The sequence below is a fragment of the Triticum dicoccoides genome, chromosome 3A (genome assembly GCF_002162155.2).
Source record: "Triticum dicoccoides isolate Atlit2015 ecotype Zavitan chromosome 3A, WEW_v2.0, whole genome shotgun sequence".
NCBI classification, from domain to species: domain Eukaryota; kingdom Viridiplantae; phylum Streptophyta; class Magnoliopsida; order Poales; family Poaceae; genus Triticum; species Triticum dicoccoides.
The window spans coordinates 551,559,546-551,576,733 of NC_041384.1; the positions used below are offsets into that span (position 1 = coordinate 551,559,546).

Here is a 17,188-nt window from a genome sequence, read left to right on the forward strand (position 1 = left end):
AATGTGATCAAGGAGTTGATCACGGGATGATGTTTTACGAAACGAGTAAAGAGACTTGCCGGTAACGAGATTGAACAAGGTATCGGGATACCGACGATCGAATCTCGGGCAAGTATAGTACCGATAGACAAAGGGAATTGTATACGGGATTGATTAAGTCCTTGACATCGTGGTTCATCCGATGAGATCATCGTGGAACATGTGGGAGCCAACATGGGTATCCAGATCCCGCTGTTGGTTATTGACCGGAGAGTCATCTCGGTCATGTCTGCATGTCTCCCGAACCCGTAGGGTCTACACACTTAAGGTTCGGTGACGCTAGGGTTATAGAGATATTAGTATGCGGTAACCCGAAAGTTTTTCGGAGTCCCGGATGAGATCCCGGACATCACGAGGAGTTCCGGAATGGTCCTGAGGTAAAGATTTATATATGGGAAGTCTTGTTTTGGTTGCCGGACAAGTTTCGGGGTCACCGGTATTGTACCGGGACCACCGGAAGGGTCCCGGGGGTCCACCGGGTGGGGACACCTGCCCCGGGGGGCCACATGGGCTGTAGGGGGTGCTCCTTGGCCTGTATGGGCCAAGGGCACCAGCCCCAAGAGGCCCATGCGCCAAGAGATAAGGGAAAGGAAGAGTTCTAAAAGGGGAAGGCACCTCCGAGGTGCCTTGGGGAGGATGGACTCCTCCCTGGCCGCACCCTTCCTTGGAGGAAGGGCCAAGGCTGCGCCCCCCCTCTCCCTTGGCCCTATATATAGTGGGGGGAAGGGAGGGCAGCAACACCTAAGCCCTGGCGCCTCCCTCTCCCTCCCATGACACATCTCCCTCCTCCCGTAGCGCTTCGCGAAGCCCTGTTGGAATCCCGCTACTTCCACCACCACGCCGTCGTGCTGCTGGATCTCCATCAACCTCTCCTCCCCCCTTGCTGGATCAAGAAGGAGGAGACGTCGCTGCTCCGTACGTGTGTTGAACGCGGAGGTGCCGTCCGTTCGGCGCTAGGATCATCGGTGATTTGGATCACGACGAGTACGACTCCATCAACCCCGTTCTATTGAATGCTTCCGCGCGCGATCTACAAGGGTATGTAGATCCACTCCTCCCTCATTGCTAGATGACTCCATAGATAGATCTTGGTGACACATAGGAAAATTTTGAATTTATGCTACGTTCCCCAACAGTGGCATCATGAGCTAGGTCTATGCGTAGTTTCTATGCACGAGTAGAACACAAAGTAGTTGTGGGCGTTGATTTTGTTCAATATGCTTACCGTTACTAGTCCAATCTTGATTCGGCGGTATTGTGGGATGAAGCGGCCCGGACCGACCTTACACGTACTCTTACGTGAGACTGGTTCCACCGACTGACATGCACTAGTTGCATAAGGTGGCTAGCGGGTGTCTGTCTCTCCCACTTTAGTTGGATCGGATTTGATGAAAAGGGTCCTTATGAAGGGTAAATAGCAATTGGCATATCACGTTGTGGTTTTTGCGTAGGTAAGAAACGTTCTTGCTATAAACCCATAGCAGCCACGTAAAACATGCAAACAACAATTAGAGGACATCTAACTTGTTTTTGCAGGGTATGCTATGTGATGTGATATGGCCAAAAGGATGTGATGAATGATATATGTGATGTATGAGATTGATCATGTTCTTGTAATAGGAATCACGACTTGCATGTCGATGAGTATGACAACCGGCAGGAGCCATAGGAGTTGTCTTTAATTTATTTATGACCTGCGTGTCAACATAAACGTCATGTAATTACTTTACTTTATTGCTAACCGCTAGCTGTAGTAGTAGAAGTAATAGTTGGCGAGACAACTTCATGAAGACACGATGATGGAGATCATGATGATGGAGATCATGGTGTCATGCCGGTGACGATGATGATCATGGAGCCCCGAAGATGGAGATCAAAAGGAGCAAAGTGATATTGGCCATATCATGTCACTATTTGATTGCATGTGATGTTTATCATGTTTATACATCTTATTTGCTTAGAACGACGGTAGTAAATAAGATGATCCCTCATTAAAATTTCAAGAAAGTGTTCCCCCTAACTGTGCATCGTTGCGAAAGTTCGTCGTTTCGAAGCACCACGTGATGATCGGGTGTGATAGATTCTTACGTTCGAATACAACGGGTGTTGACGAGCCTAGCATGTACAGACATGGCCTCGGAACACATGCAAAACACTTAGGTTGACTTGACGAGCCTAGCATGTACAGACATGGCCTCGGAACACAAGAGACCGAAAGGTCGAGCATGAGTCGTATGGTAGATACGATCAACATGAAGATGTTCACCGATGATGACTAGTCCGTCTCACGTGATGATCGGACACGGCCTAGTTGACTCGGATCATGTAATCACTTAGATGACTAGAGGGATGTCTATCTAAGTGGGAGTTCATAAGATGAACTTAATTATCCTGATCATAGTCAAAAGGTCTTCGCAAATTATGTCGTAGCTCGCGCTTCAGTTCTACTGTTTAGATATGTTCCTAGAGAAAATTTAATTGAAAGTTGATAGTAGCAATTATGCGGACTAGGTCCGTAAACTGAGAATTGTCCTCATTGCTTCATAGAAGGCTTATGTCCTTAATGCACCGCTCAGTGTGCTGAACCTCGAATGTCGTCTGTAGATGTTGGGAACATCTGACATACAAATTTTGATAACTACGTGATAGTTCAGTTAAACGGTTTAGAATTGAGGCACCAAAGACGTTTTTGAAACATCGCAGAACATATGAGATGTTCCAAGGACTGAAATTGGGATTTCAGGCTCGTGCCCACGTCAAGAGGTATAAGACCTCCGACGATTTTCTTAGCCTGCAAACTAAGGGAGAAAAGCTCAACTGTTGAGCTTGTGCTCAGATTGTCTGAGTACAACAATCATTTGAATCGAGTGGGAGTTGATCTTCCAGATGAGATAGTGATGTTTCTCCAAAGTCATTACCACCAAGCTGCTAGAGCTTCGTGATGAACTATAATATATCAGGGACATATTTGATGATCCTTGAGATATTCGCGATGTTTGACACCACAAAAGTAGAGATCAAGAAGGAGCATCAATTGTTGATGGTTGGTGAAACCACTAGTTTCAAGAAGGGCAAGGGCAAAAAGGGATGCTTCATGAAACGGCAAATCAGCTGCTGCTCTAGTGAAGAAACCCAAGGTTGAACCCAAACCCGAGACTAAGTGCTTCTGTAATAAAGGGAACATCCACTGGAGCAGAATTACCCTAGATACTTGGTAGATAAGAAGGCTGGCAAGGTCGATAGAAGTATATTGGATGTATTATGTTAATGTGTACTTTACTAGTACTCCTAGTAGCACCAGGGTATTAGATACCGGTTCGGTTGCTAAGTGTTAGTAACTCGAAATAAAAGCTACGGAATAAACGGAGACTAGCTAAAGGTGAGATGACGATATGTGTTGGAAGTATTTCCAAGGTTGATCAAATATCGTATGCTCCCTCTACCATCGAGATTGGTGTTTGCGTTGAGCATAGACATGATTGGATTATGTCTATCGCAATACGGTTATTCATTTAAAGAGAATAATGGTTACTCTGTTTATTTGAATAATACCTTCAATGGTCTTACACCTGAAATGAATGGTTTATTGAATCTCGATCGTAGTGATGCACATGTTCATGCCAAAAGATAGTAATGATAGTACCACCTACTTGTGGCACTGCCACGTAAGTCATATCGGTATAAAACGCATGAAGAAGCTCCATGTTGATGGATCTTTGGGCTCACTCGTTTTTGAAAAGGTTTGAGACATGCGAACCATGTCTATTGGTGTATATGCATGAAGAAACTCCATGCAAATGGACCGTTTGGACTCACTTGATTTTGAATCACTTGAGACATGCAAATCATACCACATGGGCAAGATGACTGAAAGCCTCGTTTTCAGTAAAATGGAACTAGAAAGCAACTTGTTGGAAGTAATACATTTTGATGTGTGCAATCCAATGAGTGCCGAGGCATGTAGTGGATATCGTTATGTTCTTACTTCACAGATGATTTGAGTAGATGTTGAGTATATTTACTTGATGAATCATGAGTCTGAATTATTGAAAGGTTCAAGTAATTTCAGGGTGAAGTTGAAAGATCGTCGTGACAAGAGGATAAAATATCTATGATATGATCATAGAGATGAATATCTGAATTACGAGTTTGGCACAGAATTAAGACATTGTGGAAATTGTTTCACAACTAATATAGCCTGGAACACCATAGTGTGATGGTGTGTCCGAACATCATAACTGCACCCTATTGGATATGATGCATACCATGATGTCTCTTATCTAATTACCACGATAGTTTATGGGTTAGGCATTAAAGACAACCACATTCACTTTAAATAGGGCACCACGTAATTCCGATGAGATGACACCATATGAACTATGGTTTAGAGAAACCTAAGCTGTCATTTCTTAAAAGTTTGGGGCTGCGACGCTTATGCGAAAAAATTTCAGGCTGATAAGCTCGAACCCAAAGCGGATAAATGCATCTTCATAGGACACCCAAAATAGTTGGGTATACCTCCTATCTCAGATCCGAAAGCAATAAGGGATTGTTTCTAGAATCGGGTCCTTTCTCGAGGAAAAGTTTCTCTCGAAAGAATTGAGTGGGAGGATGGTGGAGACTTGATGAGGTTATTGAACCGTCTCTTCAACTAGTGTGTGGCAGGGCACATGAGTTGTTCCTGTGGCACCTACACCAATTGAAGTGGAAGCTTATGATAGTGATCATGAAACTTCAGATCAAGTCACTACCAAACCTCGTGGGATGACAAGGATACGTACTACTTCAGAATGGTATGTAATCCTGTCTTGGAAGTCATGTTGCAAGACAACAATGAACCTACGAGCCATGGAGAAGCGATGGTGGGGTGGCTCGAGGCCATAAAATCCGAGAGAGGATCCATGTATGAAAACAAAGTGTAGACTTTGGCAGAACTACTTGATGGTCGTAAGGCTATTAGGTACATATGGATTTTAAAAGGAAGACGGACAATGATGGTAAGTATCACCATTAAGAAAGCTCGACTTGTCGTTAAGATGTTTTCCGACAAGTTTAAGGAGTTGACTACGATGAGACTTTCTCACTCGTAGCGATGCTAAGAGTCTGTTGGAATTATATTAGCGATTACTGCATTATTTATGAAATCTTGCAGATAGGATGTCAAAACATTGTTTCCTTGACGATTTTCTTGAGGAAAGGTTGTATGTGATACAACCGGAAGGTTTTGTCAATCCTGAAAGATGCTAATAAGTATGCAAAGCTCCAGCAATCCTTCTAAAGGACTGGAGTAAGCATCTCGGAGTTGGAATGTACGCTTTGATGAGATGATCAAAGATTTTGGGTTTATACAAAGTTTATGAGAAACTTGTATTTCCAAAGAAGTGAGTGGGAACACTATAGAATTTCTGATGAGTATATGTTGTTGACATAGTATGGATCAGAAATGATGTAGAATTTCTAGAAAGCATATAGGGTTATTTGGAAAGTGTTTTTCAATGGAAAGCCTGGATTAAGCTACTTGAACATTGAGCATCAAGATCTATAAGGATAGATCAAAACGCTTAATGGTACTTTCAAATGAGCACATACCTTGACATGATCTTGAAGGTGTTCAAGATGGATCAGTCAAAGAATGAGTTCTTGCCTGAGTTGTAAGGTATGAAGTTAAGACTTAAAGCTCGACCACGGCAGAACAAAGAGAAAGGACGAATGTCGTCCCCTATGCTTTTGTCATAGGCTCTATACGGTATGCCATGCTAAGTACCGCACCTGATGTGTGCCTTGCCACATATCTGGCAAGAGGGTACAAAGGTGATCTAGGAGTAGATCACCAGATAGCGGTCTAAATTATCCTTAGAGGAATAAGGATATGTTTCTCGGTTATGGAGGTGATGAAGAGTTCGACGTAAAGAGTTACGTCGATGCAAGCTTAACACCTATCCGGATAGCTCTGAGTAGAGATACCAGATACGTATAATGGATCAACAATTTAGAATAGCTCCATGTAGAACAGTTATTTGAAATGGCTCCAAATATAGCGTAGTAGCTGCATCTACAAGATGACATAGAGATTTGCGAAGTACATACGGATCTGAAAGATTCAGACCTGTTGACTATAACATCTCTCACAAGCATAACATGTTCAAACCCAGAACTCATCGAGTGTTAATCACATGGTAATGTGAACTAGATTATTGACTCTAGTAAACTCTTTGGGTGTTACTCACATGGGGATGTGACCTTGAGTGTTAATCACATATCGATGTGAACTGGATTATTGACTCTAGTGCAAGTGGGAGACTGTTGGAAATATGCCCTAGAGGCAATAATAAATTAGTTATTATTATATTTCCTTGTTCATGATAATCATTTATTATCCATGCTAGAATTGTATTGATAGGAAACTCAGATACATGTGTGGATACATAGACAACACCATGTCCCTAGTAAGCCTCTAGTTGACTAGCTCGTTGATCAATAGATGGTTACGGTTTCCTGATCATGGACATTGGATGTCATTGATAACGGGATCACATCATTAGGAGAATGATGTGATGGACAAAGACCCAATCCTAAGCCTAGCACAAGATCATGTAGTTCGTATGCTAAAGCTTTTCTAAATGTTAAGTATCATTTCCTTAGACCATGAGATTGTGCAACTCCCGGATACCGTAGGAGTGCTTTGGGTGTGCCAAACGTCACAACGTAACTGGGTGGCTATAAAGGTACACTACAGGTATCTCCGAAAGTGTCTGTTGGGTTGGCACGAATAGAGACTGGGATTTGTCACTCCGTGTAAACGGAGAGGTATCTCTGGGCCCACTCGGTAGGACATCATCATAATGTGCACAATGTGATCAAGGAGTTGATCACAGGATGATGTGTTATGAAAGGAGTAAAGAGACTTGTCGGTAACGAGATTGAACAAGGTATCAGGATACCGACAATCGAATCTCGGGCAAGTATAGTACCGATAGACAAAGGGAATTGTATACGGGATTGATTAAGTCCTTGACATCGTGGCTCATCCGATGAGATCATCGTGGAACATGTGGGAGCCAACATGGGTATCCAGATCCCGCTGTTGGTTATTGACCGGAGAGTCATCTCGGTCATGTCTGCATGTCTCCCGAACCCCTAGGGTTTACACACTTAAGGTTCGGTGACGCTAGGGTTATAGAGATATTAGTATGCGGTAACCCGAAAGTTGTTAGAAGTCCCGGATGAGATCCCGGACGTCACGAGGAGTTCCGGAATGGTCCGGAGGTAAAGAGTTATATATGGGAAGTCTTGTTTTGGTCACCGGACAAGTTTCGGGGTCACCGGTATTGTACCGGGACCACCGGAAGGGTCCCGGGGGTCCACCGGGTGGGGCCACCTGCCCCGGGGGGCCACATGGGCTGTAGGGGGTGCGCCTTGGCCTGTATGGGCCAAGGGCACCAGCCCCAAGAGACCCATGCACCAAGAGATAAGGGAAAGGAAGAGTCCTAAAAGGTGAAGGCACCTCCGAGGTGCCTTGGGGAGGATGGACTCCTCCCTGGCCGCACCCTTCCTTGGAGGAAGGGACAAGGCTGCGCCCCCCCTCTCCCTTGGCCCTATATATAGTGGGGGGAAGGGAGGGCAGCAACACCTAAGCCCTGGCGCCTCCCTCTCCCTCCCATGACACATCTCCCTCCTCCCGCAGCGCTTGGCGAAGCCCTGTTGGAATCCCGCTACTTCCACCACCACGCCGTCGTGCTGCTGGATCTTCATCAACCTCTCCTTCCCCCTTGCTAGATCAAGAAGGAGGAGACGTCGCTGCTCCGTACGTGTGTTGAACGCAGAGGTACCGTCCGTTCGGCGCTAGGATCATCGGTGATTTGGATCATGACGAGTACGACTCCATCAACCCCGTTCTCTTAACGCTTCCGCGCGCGATCTACAAGGGTATGTAGATCCACTCCTCCCTCGTTGCTAGATGACTCCATAGATAGATCTTGGTGACACGTAGAATTTTTTTGAATTTATGCTACGTTCCCAACATCGAGTGTCTTGAAGTCAGGGCGTTCTTGAATCATCAGGGCTAGGGTGTCAAACGAGCTGTCAAGTGATCTCAGGAGTGTCTTGACGACTTCATACTTGGTGATCTCAGTAGTGCCGAGGGCTTGAAACTCATTTGTGATGTCAGTGAGTCGATCAAACGTGAGTTGAACATTCTCATTGTCGTTTCTCTTGAAGCGGTTGAAGAGGTTGCGAAGGACACTGATTCTTTGATCTCTCTGGGTTGAGACGCCTTCATTGACCTTGTAGAGCCAATCCCAGACTAGCTTGGATGTTTCCAGAGCACTCACACGGCCATACTGTCCTTTGGTCAGATGACCACAGATGATGTTCTTGGCAGTGGAATCCAGTTGAACGAACTTCTTGACATCAGTAGCGGTGACACCTTCACCAGCCTTGGGGGCGCCATTCTTGACGACATACCAAAGATTGACATCAATGGCTTCCAGATGCATGTGCATCTTATTCTTACAGTAGGGATATTCAGTTCCATCGAAGACTGGGCATGCAGTGCAGACTTTGATTATCCCTGCAGTCGACATAGCTAAAACTCCAGGTGGTTAAACCGAATCACACAGAACGGTACCTTGCTCTAATACTAATTGAAAGTGCTAGTGATCGACTAGAGGGGGGGTGAATAGGCGATTTTTATGTAAGTCTTCAAAACATGGAGGTTTCGAAGACAAACGATAGAAATAAACCTATTACCATGCAGTGGAAGGTAGACTACACTAAGCAAGCCATAGTCAAGTATTCAATGAAATGAAAGCACAAAGGCTAATAGCAGCTAGGCAGTATAGATCAGGATGGAAGATAGTATGAAGCCAATCAGAACAAGCAGTCACACAGTGAAGACAAATAGATAATGCAAACAGGCAATGACTTCACAAGGACCAATCTGAAAATAAAGAGATGGGAAGGATAGAACCAGTGGCTTGTTGAAGACAATGATTTGTTGGACCAGTTCCAGTTGCTGTGACAACTGTACGTCTGGTTAGGGAGGCTGAGATTCAACTCAGAAGACCGCGTCTTCACCTTATTCCCCTTGAGCTAAGGACACCCAGTGCTCGCCCAATTACTCTAGTAAGTCTTCAAGGTAGACTTCCAAACCTTCACAAACTTCGTTCACCAGCGATCCACAATGACTCTTGGATGCTCAAAACGCGACGCCTAACCGGCCGGAGGATTCACAGTCCTCAAGTGTAATAAGTCTTCAGATCACACAGACAAGAAGACTTAAGTGATGCCTAACACTCTTTGGCTCTGGGTGTTTAGGGCTTTGTCCTCGCAAGGATTTCTCTCTCAAAGGCTTCGAGGTGGGTTGCTCTCAAACGACAAAAGCCATGCACTAACTCTGAGCAGCCAACCAATTTATGGTGTAGGGGGTGGGCTATTTATAGCCACTAGGCAACCCGACCTGATTTGTCCGAAATGACCCTGGGTCACTAAGGAACTGACACGTGTTCCAACGGTCAGATTTCAAACACACACGACAACTTTACTTGAGCTACAAGCAAAGCTAACTTTATCCAGCTCTGGATAAGATTTGCTCTCATTGTCTTCGCTCGAAGACATAGGATTTTGGTTAAGCGTCACTTCAGTCATTCTGACTGGTTTACTTGGACCCCACTTAACAGTACGGTGGTTCCTATGACTCAACAAAGAAGAAAAAGAACGACGAAACAACTAAGTCTTCACGCTCCATAGTCTTCACGCGATGTCTTCTCTTGTCATAGTCTTCAATGTGAATGTCTTCACATACCACCTTTGACTTCAATGTCTTCATACATTTTTAGGGGTCATCTCTGGTAGGAAAACCGAATCAATGAGGGACTTCTACCTGTGTTATCCTGCAATTCTCACAAACACATTAGTCCCTCAACCAGGTTTATCGTCAATACTCCAAAATCAACTAGGAGTGGCACTAGATGCACTTACAATATCAAAGAGTCGTGTGCAAATAAAAGATGAGAAATAGAGGGGGCGCATTTATGCAAACTTTTATACCTTCAACCCCCCCAACTTCCTCCTCACGGGAAAGCATACTTGAAAGGCCTTTCGAACTCAACAAGAACAGATACGGGGAGAGTGGGTCTCCCTTCTCAGTCCTCTTGTTGGGAGGAATTCCTCAGTCTCGGCATCATTAAATCTAACTCCGTAGCTGACCGAGGAAACACACTCCATAATTAGGTCCGCCCATTGCACATGAAGTTCCATCCTCATCATCATGGCCTTCAAAAATCTCCATTCTACTCTGCCATAAGCTTTCGTCATATCCAACTTCATTGGCCCTGTTTGGATACATGAGTAGAGTTAGTTTGAGCTAGTTTGAGCTCGAACAGCCCTAAAGTACCCAAACACGAGGGCTAGTTTGAGCTAGTTACATCTAACCCACCTCTTTGAGTAGAGTTAGTTTAGGGTTAGTCATGAGCTAGAAACTAACTCTAACCTCTAGCTAAGTTAGAGTATCCAAACGGGGTCGTTGCACTGTAGCCATTAGAACCATGGATTTTCTTCTTTATTGCATGAAAGCACTCGTATGCTACCAACACTTTATCTGTGATAAGGCAGGCACAAAAGCACTATGTGTTAGAGAAATCACCCAAAGAAGATTTTTTAAGCCTATTTGCTATCATCCTAGAGATAATCTTATACGCCGCATTGCAAAGATCTATGTGTGGTCAGACACCAACCAAACACATCATCGCCAGGCTGAATTTTTTCTCATCTCATGTCCACACCAGGCGACAACGGACTACCAGCATGAGGCCGAGGACTCTGATCCAATCACACCCTACATCTCATGCTACACACTTGAGTTATCCCCGATGAATGCTGAGAACATGTCGAAGTTGTGAGTTGTGGCTACTGAAAGTTTCTTGTTCTTTCTGTTTGAATAATACTCTTCTCGTCTAATAATATAAGAACGTTTTTGACACTAGCGTTGCTCTTGTGCTGCACAGGTATACAACATTGAAAGCGTTGTGAATATGGGTGGTGACGTTCGTAGTGCTCCTTTGTTGGGTGTGGTAAAAACAACAACATCCGAGGCTGCCAGTTGTTTCTCTGACTGACATGTGGGTCCCCAACGACTACGAGCGCCACTTCCGGGAAGGCGAGCCGGAAGCTCACCCCACGTTTACACGCACGCGCTTCTCCCTCTTCTCCCCCTCGAGGAAAGAAACAAGAACCCAACCCCGAGCAGCGAGTACCAAACGCAGGCACAATGCAGTGAGCAATCAATGATCCTCCCTCCCTCCCGGCGCCGTAGAGGAAGCAGAATAATAAGCAGGAGCGTCCGTCCTTCCGGCGAAGCCACGCGGCCTCCACCGGGCCGGTTTCTTCTCTTGGTACGGAAGCCCTAACCTTTTCCCCCCTCCCTTGAAAAAATCGCAAGAACCTGCATTTCCCCCCTCTTTTCACTAGGAATCTTGGGGGTTCCCGCGTTTGGTCATTTGCTGAAGCGAGACAGTCGATTTCTACTCTATCCAGTGGATAAAACTCGAATTAATCTTTGCCGTGGTACTATGCCCGTGCACCTACAGACTATCGGCGCTCATGGCAGAGACCGGAGATGCAAGCAGCGACTGGCTTGCGCGCCTCTCTGGACTCGGTTCATATGTTTGCTCCAAGATGAACTACCACGAGTACTGCAGCCATGAATACAACGGCATCCACAGCGCGCTTCACAGAGTCCTCGAAGAAAAGGAGAAGGTGGAGCAAGAACACAAGGGTAACCGCTGCTCTGTTTGCTTAGGATCCTCATATATTGTTTGCCCTGTAACACCATTTCTCTGAAGGCAAAGTTTTAATCCTAGCCATCAAATCGAACAGCCAACGTTGCTCCAATGATGTTTATTCCAATCAGTTATCTGTTATCTGAAGCCCCCAAATAGTTACCAGTCAATCCTACCAATCTGTAATTACTCGCATGTTTAGAAATCTCCTGTCACACACGCAAACAAAACTGTGCATTGCACTTGCACTAGTGATAAGAAAACCGTGGCATCATTCGTACCATTTTGATAATATCATGGACAGCAAGGCTTCAACTCGTCGCTGCAAAGGAGGAGCTCGTTAAAAGGAATGAAGAGCAGGAAGCAGAGATTCAGTCTCTAAAGAGAAAGCTCCAAGCAAGTGAGGCAAGCCATACGCCGGCACAGGGGAGTGGTCGTGAACATAACCAGTCTGGAAGGGTAAGTAAATACTTATCTGTGAATGTGATAATTCTAAGTCAATGTGTTCAGTGATCTGATTTGTTATCATACTAGGGATAGTGTGTTACTGGTCTTTACTGCTTCGGAAGAATGTGATGCCATGAATGCTTATAGATTTCGGATGCAGAGGCCGGGGGAAATCCTCCTTTTCCAAAAAAAAAGAATGGTTATAGATCCTTTGCAAGATAGTTCTGCTCATCTGATTACAGCAACTATTTTGCAAAGCAATTATTCTGCACATTTTGAGTTGCACTTTTATGCCTTGTTGGCTCCCTCGTGTCTATGCTCTTTTAGAAGTGTTCTTCATTTTACTGATTGCGACTATCATCTTGTTGGATATTTATGTGAAGTACTGTAAAAATGAGTGCATTTTGGGTCACTCATTGCTAGACTAGTATAGTGAGTGGCCATTCTCTTGCTTTTCCTATTCTGCCATACTTACCCCGCTACATTGCTATAGAAGCAGGTGCAAAGAACGTCAGTGCAGAAAAGAAAATGGCAATCTGAGGGACAAGCTGGTGAAGATGCTGAGGATCATCAGGCTGCGGAAATTCTGTGTGCTATGAACAATCTTGAACAAGGTTTGAGTGCGGAGCTTCGCGATGTTAGAGAAGAGACTTCAAATATCAACGCTGAGCTCATCAAGGTTCAGTCATATCCATAATCATTTTCACCCTTTAATCAACATTAGATGCTACATGCATTCCTGTCACACCATGCGAAAGATTATAAAATTAAAATTGACATCATAAGTTGATGTCCAGGGATTTCTTGATATGGGTGGTGTTGGTAGACAGAATATCTCAGTAAAGTACATGGGGCAGTTGAGTGAGAGGCCATTCCTACTGGCATGCCTTCAGAAGTTTCTCCGCAAAGAAGCCGAGGCAGAAGCTTCTCGGCTGTGCAAATTTTGGCAGGAGCAGCTCATGAACCCAGAGTGGTATCCCTTCAAGACTGACACGGTTGGAGGCATTTCTGAGGTACACTGAGTTCCTGTACAGACTATAGCTTATGGTACGTCGATTCTCGTAGGTGACAAGTTATGTGCTACACTGCTACGTGTGTGATTAGGGGACTATTAATGACGATGACATTAAGCTACAAGAGCTGCGGGCTACATGGGGGGAAGAGTCTTACAAGGCTTTGGTGAAGGCTTTGGTGAATAGTTTCTTGGAGTTAAAGGAATGTGGCAAGCTGAGTGACAGAACCATTGTAGCCCAGCTTTGGAATTTCGAAGAGGACAGGAAGGCCACTCTCAGTGAGAGTGTTGAGTACGTGTGCAACAAAGTGAAGAGCCTCAGCAATGAGAATGTCAGGACCTCGACTCGCGGGTATGTATGATTGTATAAGATTCAGTTTGTTAAGTGCGCCTTTTGCTAGAATCATACAGGCATACAGCGCCACCGGTCCTGATTCGATTGGAGCATTAAAATCGTAGTTGTAGGTTTCTGTATCTATATAATCAGCTAAATGAAACAAACATCCTACTGATCCAGTATATTCAATGGCCTTTTTAAAGGCATGGTAGTGGTACAGAGACTTTATTATATGGCCAAGGAAACACATACTTTCTTGGGTGTATATACCGGGAAATGGGACTTGATGATGCATGCAAACTTGGTTATAACTAATACTAATGTGAATTCACACAAAAAATCATTGGAACTTGTTTCTGTATGTGCAGGAAAAGGGGCCGTTGTGTTGGACGAGCATGAAGACACTAACGAAAAGAATAGGTGCTCTACTTTGAACTTTTAAAGACGCTATTATGAGTCATTGTACCTTTTAAGAAAGTGTTTTCTGTATAAAAAATGATCTTAAGCTGAGTCCAGAAAGAACATTTCAACTGAAATTTTGGTGTCCATCTCATGGTAACCTCAGTAGCAATGCAGGCACAAGTGCCTTAGTTGATGCTGTCGTATCTTGCCGATAGATTGTCCCTGTCCAATGAATTATCACCATGCCAATTTTATTTTAAATTGTGCAGGGAACTTACTCAGGCCGGCGGTATCTGGATACAAAACGTAGAAACACTAACTCATGGTGAAGAAACTGAAGACTAAAGAACCTGACCTTAGCAAGGAAGGAAACCTCCAAAGACCATATAGCAGAGCTATGGTTTCGATGTTTTCTTCTATCCGTTTCAAACTATCTAGAATGACCTTGTTCCTTGTGGTACTCGGCATGTTTTGAATCTCATCTCAGCTTCAGTATTGTGTTAAGCTCGAACTAACTATGGATTTTCACATGAACGGCTGAATGTCGGTTGCATAATAGATTTCATCTGCCTTTCATCAGTAAACCTGAATAGCATAATAGTACTCTCTCCGATCCAAAATAAGTGTCTCAGCTTCGAACTAAGGTTAGTTCAATCCTAGTTCAAAGCTGCAACACTTTTTTTGGATCGGAGGGAGTACGATATATCATTGGACGACTATTGGTTGCGAACACGTGCTGTTTTCCAGGGAAAACGTCAGGGTAGTTGCATGTTGCAGAAGTTGTGGTGTTTTCCTTTTCGTGGTAGTTTTGCCTGTCCCTGTCGTGTTTTTTTAGATGAACACGGAGCAGATCGTCGTGTTTGTCAAAGTGGTTGCTGGAGTTTATTGCACAGATGCTATAAAAATGTTGCACCCCGAACTTCTGGGTATTCGACTCAGATGGGAAATATCGACCCAACTAAGCAGTGGCCGCATTTTTTCTCACGAACAGCCCTGGTGATTGCCTTGCCCCCTGTCCTTCTAGTGCACATTTCCTGAAAACGACTAGCGATTGAAAATGACAGAGAGCTGATAGCATCCAATTCTTACAGGAGAGGTGTAGTTGCACAAGTCAGAACTCCAATCAGATACCACGACAGAGAGGAAAGCGAGGCACATCTTCTCGAATCTCCAATGCTTTAGCTTGAAGCGAAGATCCTAACCAGGGAAGTTTACTGACGGAAGCCTACTGACTTATGTGTCCCCATAAAAAAAAAAGGCCCGAATAACGCGCCAACAGCAGCTCAGGGAGGTTATCCGAGCGAATCCGCGTTCAGCGTTTGTACCCTCAAAAAACCACTTTCACTCATGCTAAAACAGATATATTTGCCATGCTATTGTATAAAGATGTGTCGTGTTGTAAAGAAAAAATTGCCATGCTAGCAGAAAAATTGTCGGGATTTATTTTCAGGGAATTGCAACAATGCAACATGGAGAATTGTCAGTCTAAAAAGAAAAATTTCAACTTGTTCCGATATGCCATGCTGGCAGAAGGAAATTTTCATCCTACATCTAAGAAAAACTGGTGGAGATTTTCATGCTCTAAAAACAGAATTTATCATCTCGAATGTGTTCGCTAAAATCGTCATCTTGAGCGAACCCTTTAGTGTCGCCAGCTTGTAGTTTACTCAGAAGGATGCATGTGAGCGAACAATGACTAACACATGTCATGCTTAGTTGCTTTGATATTCGTACATGGGAAATGAACGGGCAGCATGTTCGCTCACAAAAAAGAAATCTTAGCTCACGTCTCACTTAGGAAAAAGAAAAGACTTATGTGTCCTTTCCCCATTAATCCCACCTGATTTCCACGCAGAGCCCTCCTCCCTTAAAAATGACATATCCCTCTACCCGAGCCTCTAATATATTTCTGTAGAAAATATTCTGTAGGTGTAGCACATCTCAATTTGAAGAATGTAATGATTTGCTACGACATTGTAGCCAATTCATAAATATGAATAATACTATGACGTGGCCCCCATGGTGCCATGTTGAATGAGTGCCAATACCACTAAAAAAACTTTAACCTTTAGAGGCAGCGTTAGCCACAGAGCATGCAAGTTCCAACTATTTACAAATACACTATGAAGTCTGATTCTATGATTTCCCCGTTGTGAATGAACCACTAGATAGCCCATCTCTTGTAAGGCTTGATTTTACTGACTATAGTGATTGTTGGGCTTTAATTTATTGAATAATTAAAGCCCAGCAACCACTAGTCAGTACCCGCCCCACTCCCCTCCCCCCTCCCCCCTTCAACTTTGTTTGAGCCTTTGAATCTTTGGTAGGATGGAGTTGTGCCGTCTGATTTGGGCCATGTGTCGAGTAATTCTTTTTCTTATAATGAAATTTCTCCAGTCTGTGAGTATGTTGGTCCCGCATAGTACTGGTCCCATAGGGACACTGACAGAGAATGCCGCAGTGGCCTCTAGACCTAGGTGATTGTGGCGGGAGTGACGATTGGAGGAGATAAAATGAGGAAATGGCCATTGGGGGACCTTCAGACCTGGTCAATGGCGGTAGAAGTCAATTGTTAGGGATGTGCAGGGATAAAGTAGGCCACAGAGAGCTCGATAACTAGGCGGTGGCCGACATATAATTGACAGTACAAATGGCAGCCCGCTGTAGAAGGGAGAAAAGAGAGAGAGAGGATGGCGGGTTGTGGCAGGGAGAGTTGGTGTACGAGGTGGTGATGGCATCCATCCATGGTGGGCGCCATGAAGCGATCTTGGAGAGAGGAGGGTTAATCAAGGAGTACATATGTATTTCAAGATTATACAAAGAAATTGCATATCCTGGATGTATTTTTCATCAATTCGCGGGTGATGGTGAAATGGCCAGGAGTATGCAACTTACAATTAAAAGGTCCTGGATTCATCTAAGCTAAAGAGGAAGGGTCATGATAATGTTGTTGAGGAGCTTAACCACCCACTGTTACAATCTGCCATACAATTCCACCCACTTATTAATGTTCCTCCTTAACATCGCAAATCATCCCTCCACCCTCGGCCAAGTTCATTATACTGTAAGAAAAATTAGGGCAATGCTACATCCACGCAAAGTTACACATGTTTACGAGGGATTGCTCAGTTGGCGTTTTTTCATTGGAAATGAGAGGGAAGGAGGGACCCCACC

At 44.3% G+C, this 17,188-nt stretch overlaps 1 protein-coding gene across 3 annotated transcripts; it reads left to right on the plus strand.

Moving 5' to 3' along the window:
* The first annotated feature begins 11,236 nt into the window (after window positions 1–11,236).
* On the plus strand, window positions 11,237–14,598 carry LOC119269123 (factor of DNA methylation 1-like). Of its 3 annotated transcripts, none has more exons than XM_037550884.1 (8): window positions 11,237–11,429; window positions 11,625–11,812; window positions 12,121–12,275; window positions 12,757–12,942; window positions 13,061–13,276; window positions 13,368–13,627; window positions 13,981–14,032; window positions 14,284–14,598. In XM_037550884.1, the coding sequence occupies exons 2-7, from the start codon at window positions 11,638–11,640 to the stop codon at window positions 14,009–14,011; spliced, it is 1,023 nt and encodes a 340-aa protein (XP_037406781.1). In that variant the 5' UTR covers window positions 11,237–11,429; window positions 11,625–11,637; the 3' UTR covers window positions 14,012–14,032; window positions 14,284–14,598. The 3 variants fall into 3 exon arrangements, with proteins under 3 accessions (XP_037406781.1, XP_037406782.1, XP_037406783.1); XM_037550885.1 differs by having other exon boundaries at window positions 12,760–12,942; XM_037550886.1 differs by having other exon boundaries at window positions 12,763–12,942.
* Window positions 14,599–17,188: the final 2,590 nt, after the last annotated feature.

What these genes read in the sequence shown, in the direction of transcription:
- LOC119269123 (XM_037550884.1), top strand. Translation starts at nt 11,638, where the DNA reads ATGGCAGAGACCGGAGATGCAAGCAGCGACTGGCTTGCGCGCCTCTCT. An exon ending in AACATAACCAGTCTGGAAGG is followed by an intron (nt 12,276 to 12,756) that starts GTAAGTAAATAC and finishes ACATTGCTATAG; the next exon opens with AAGCAGGTGCAAAGAACGTC. An exon ending in GTCAGGACCTCGACTCGCGG is followed by an intron (nt 13,628 to 13,980) that starts GTATGTATGATT and finishes CTGTATGTGCAG; the next exon opens with GAAAAGGGGCCGTTGTGTTG.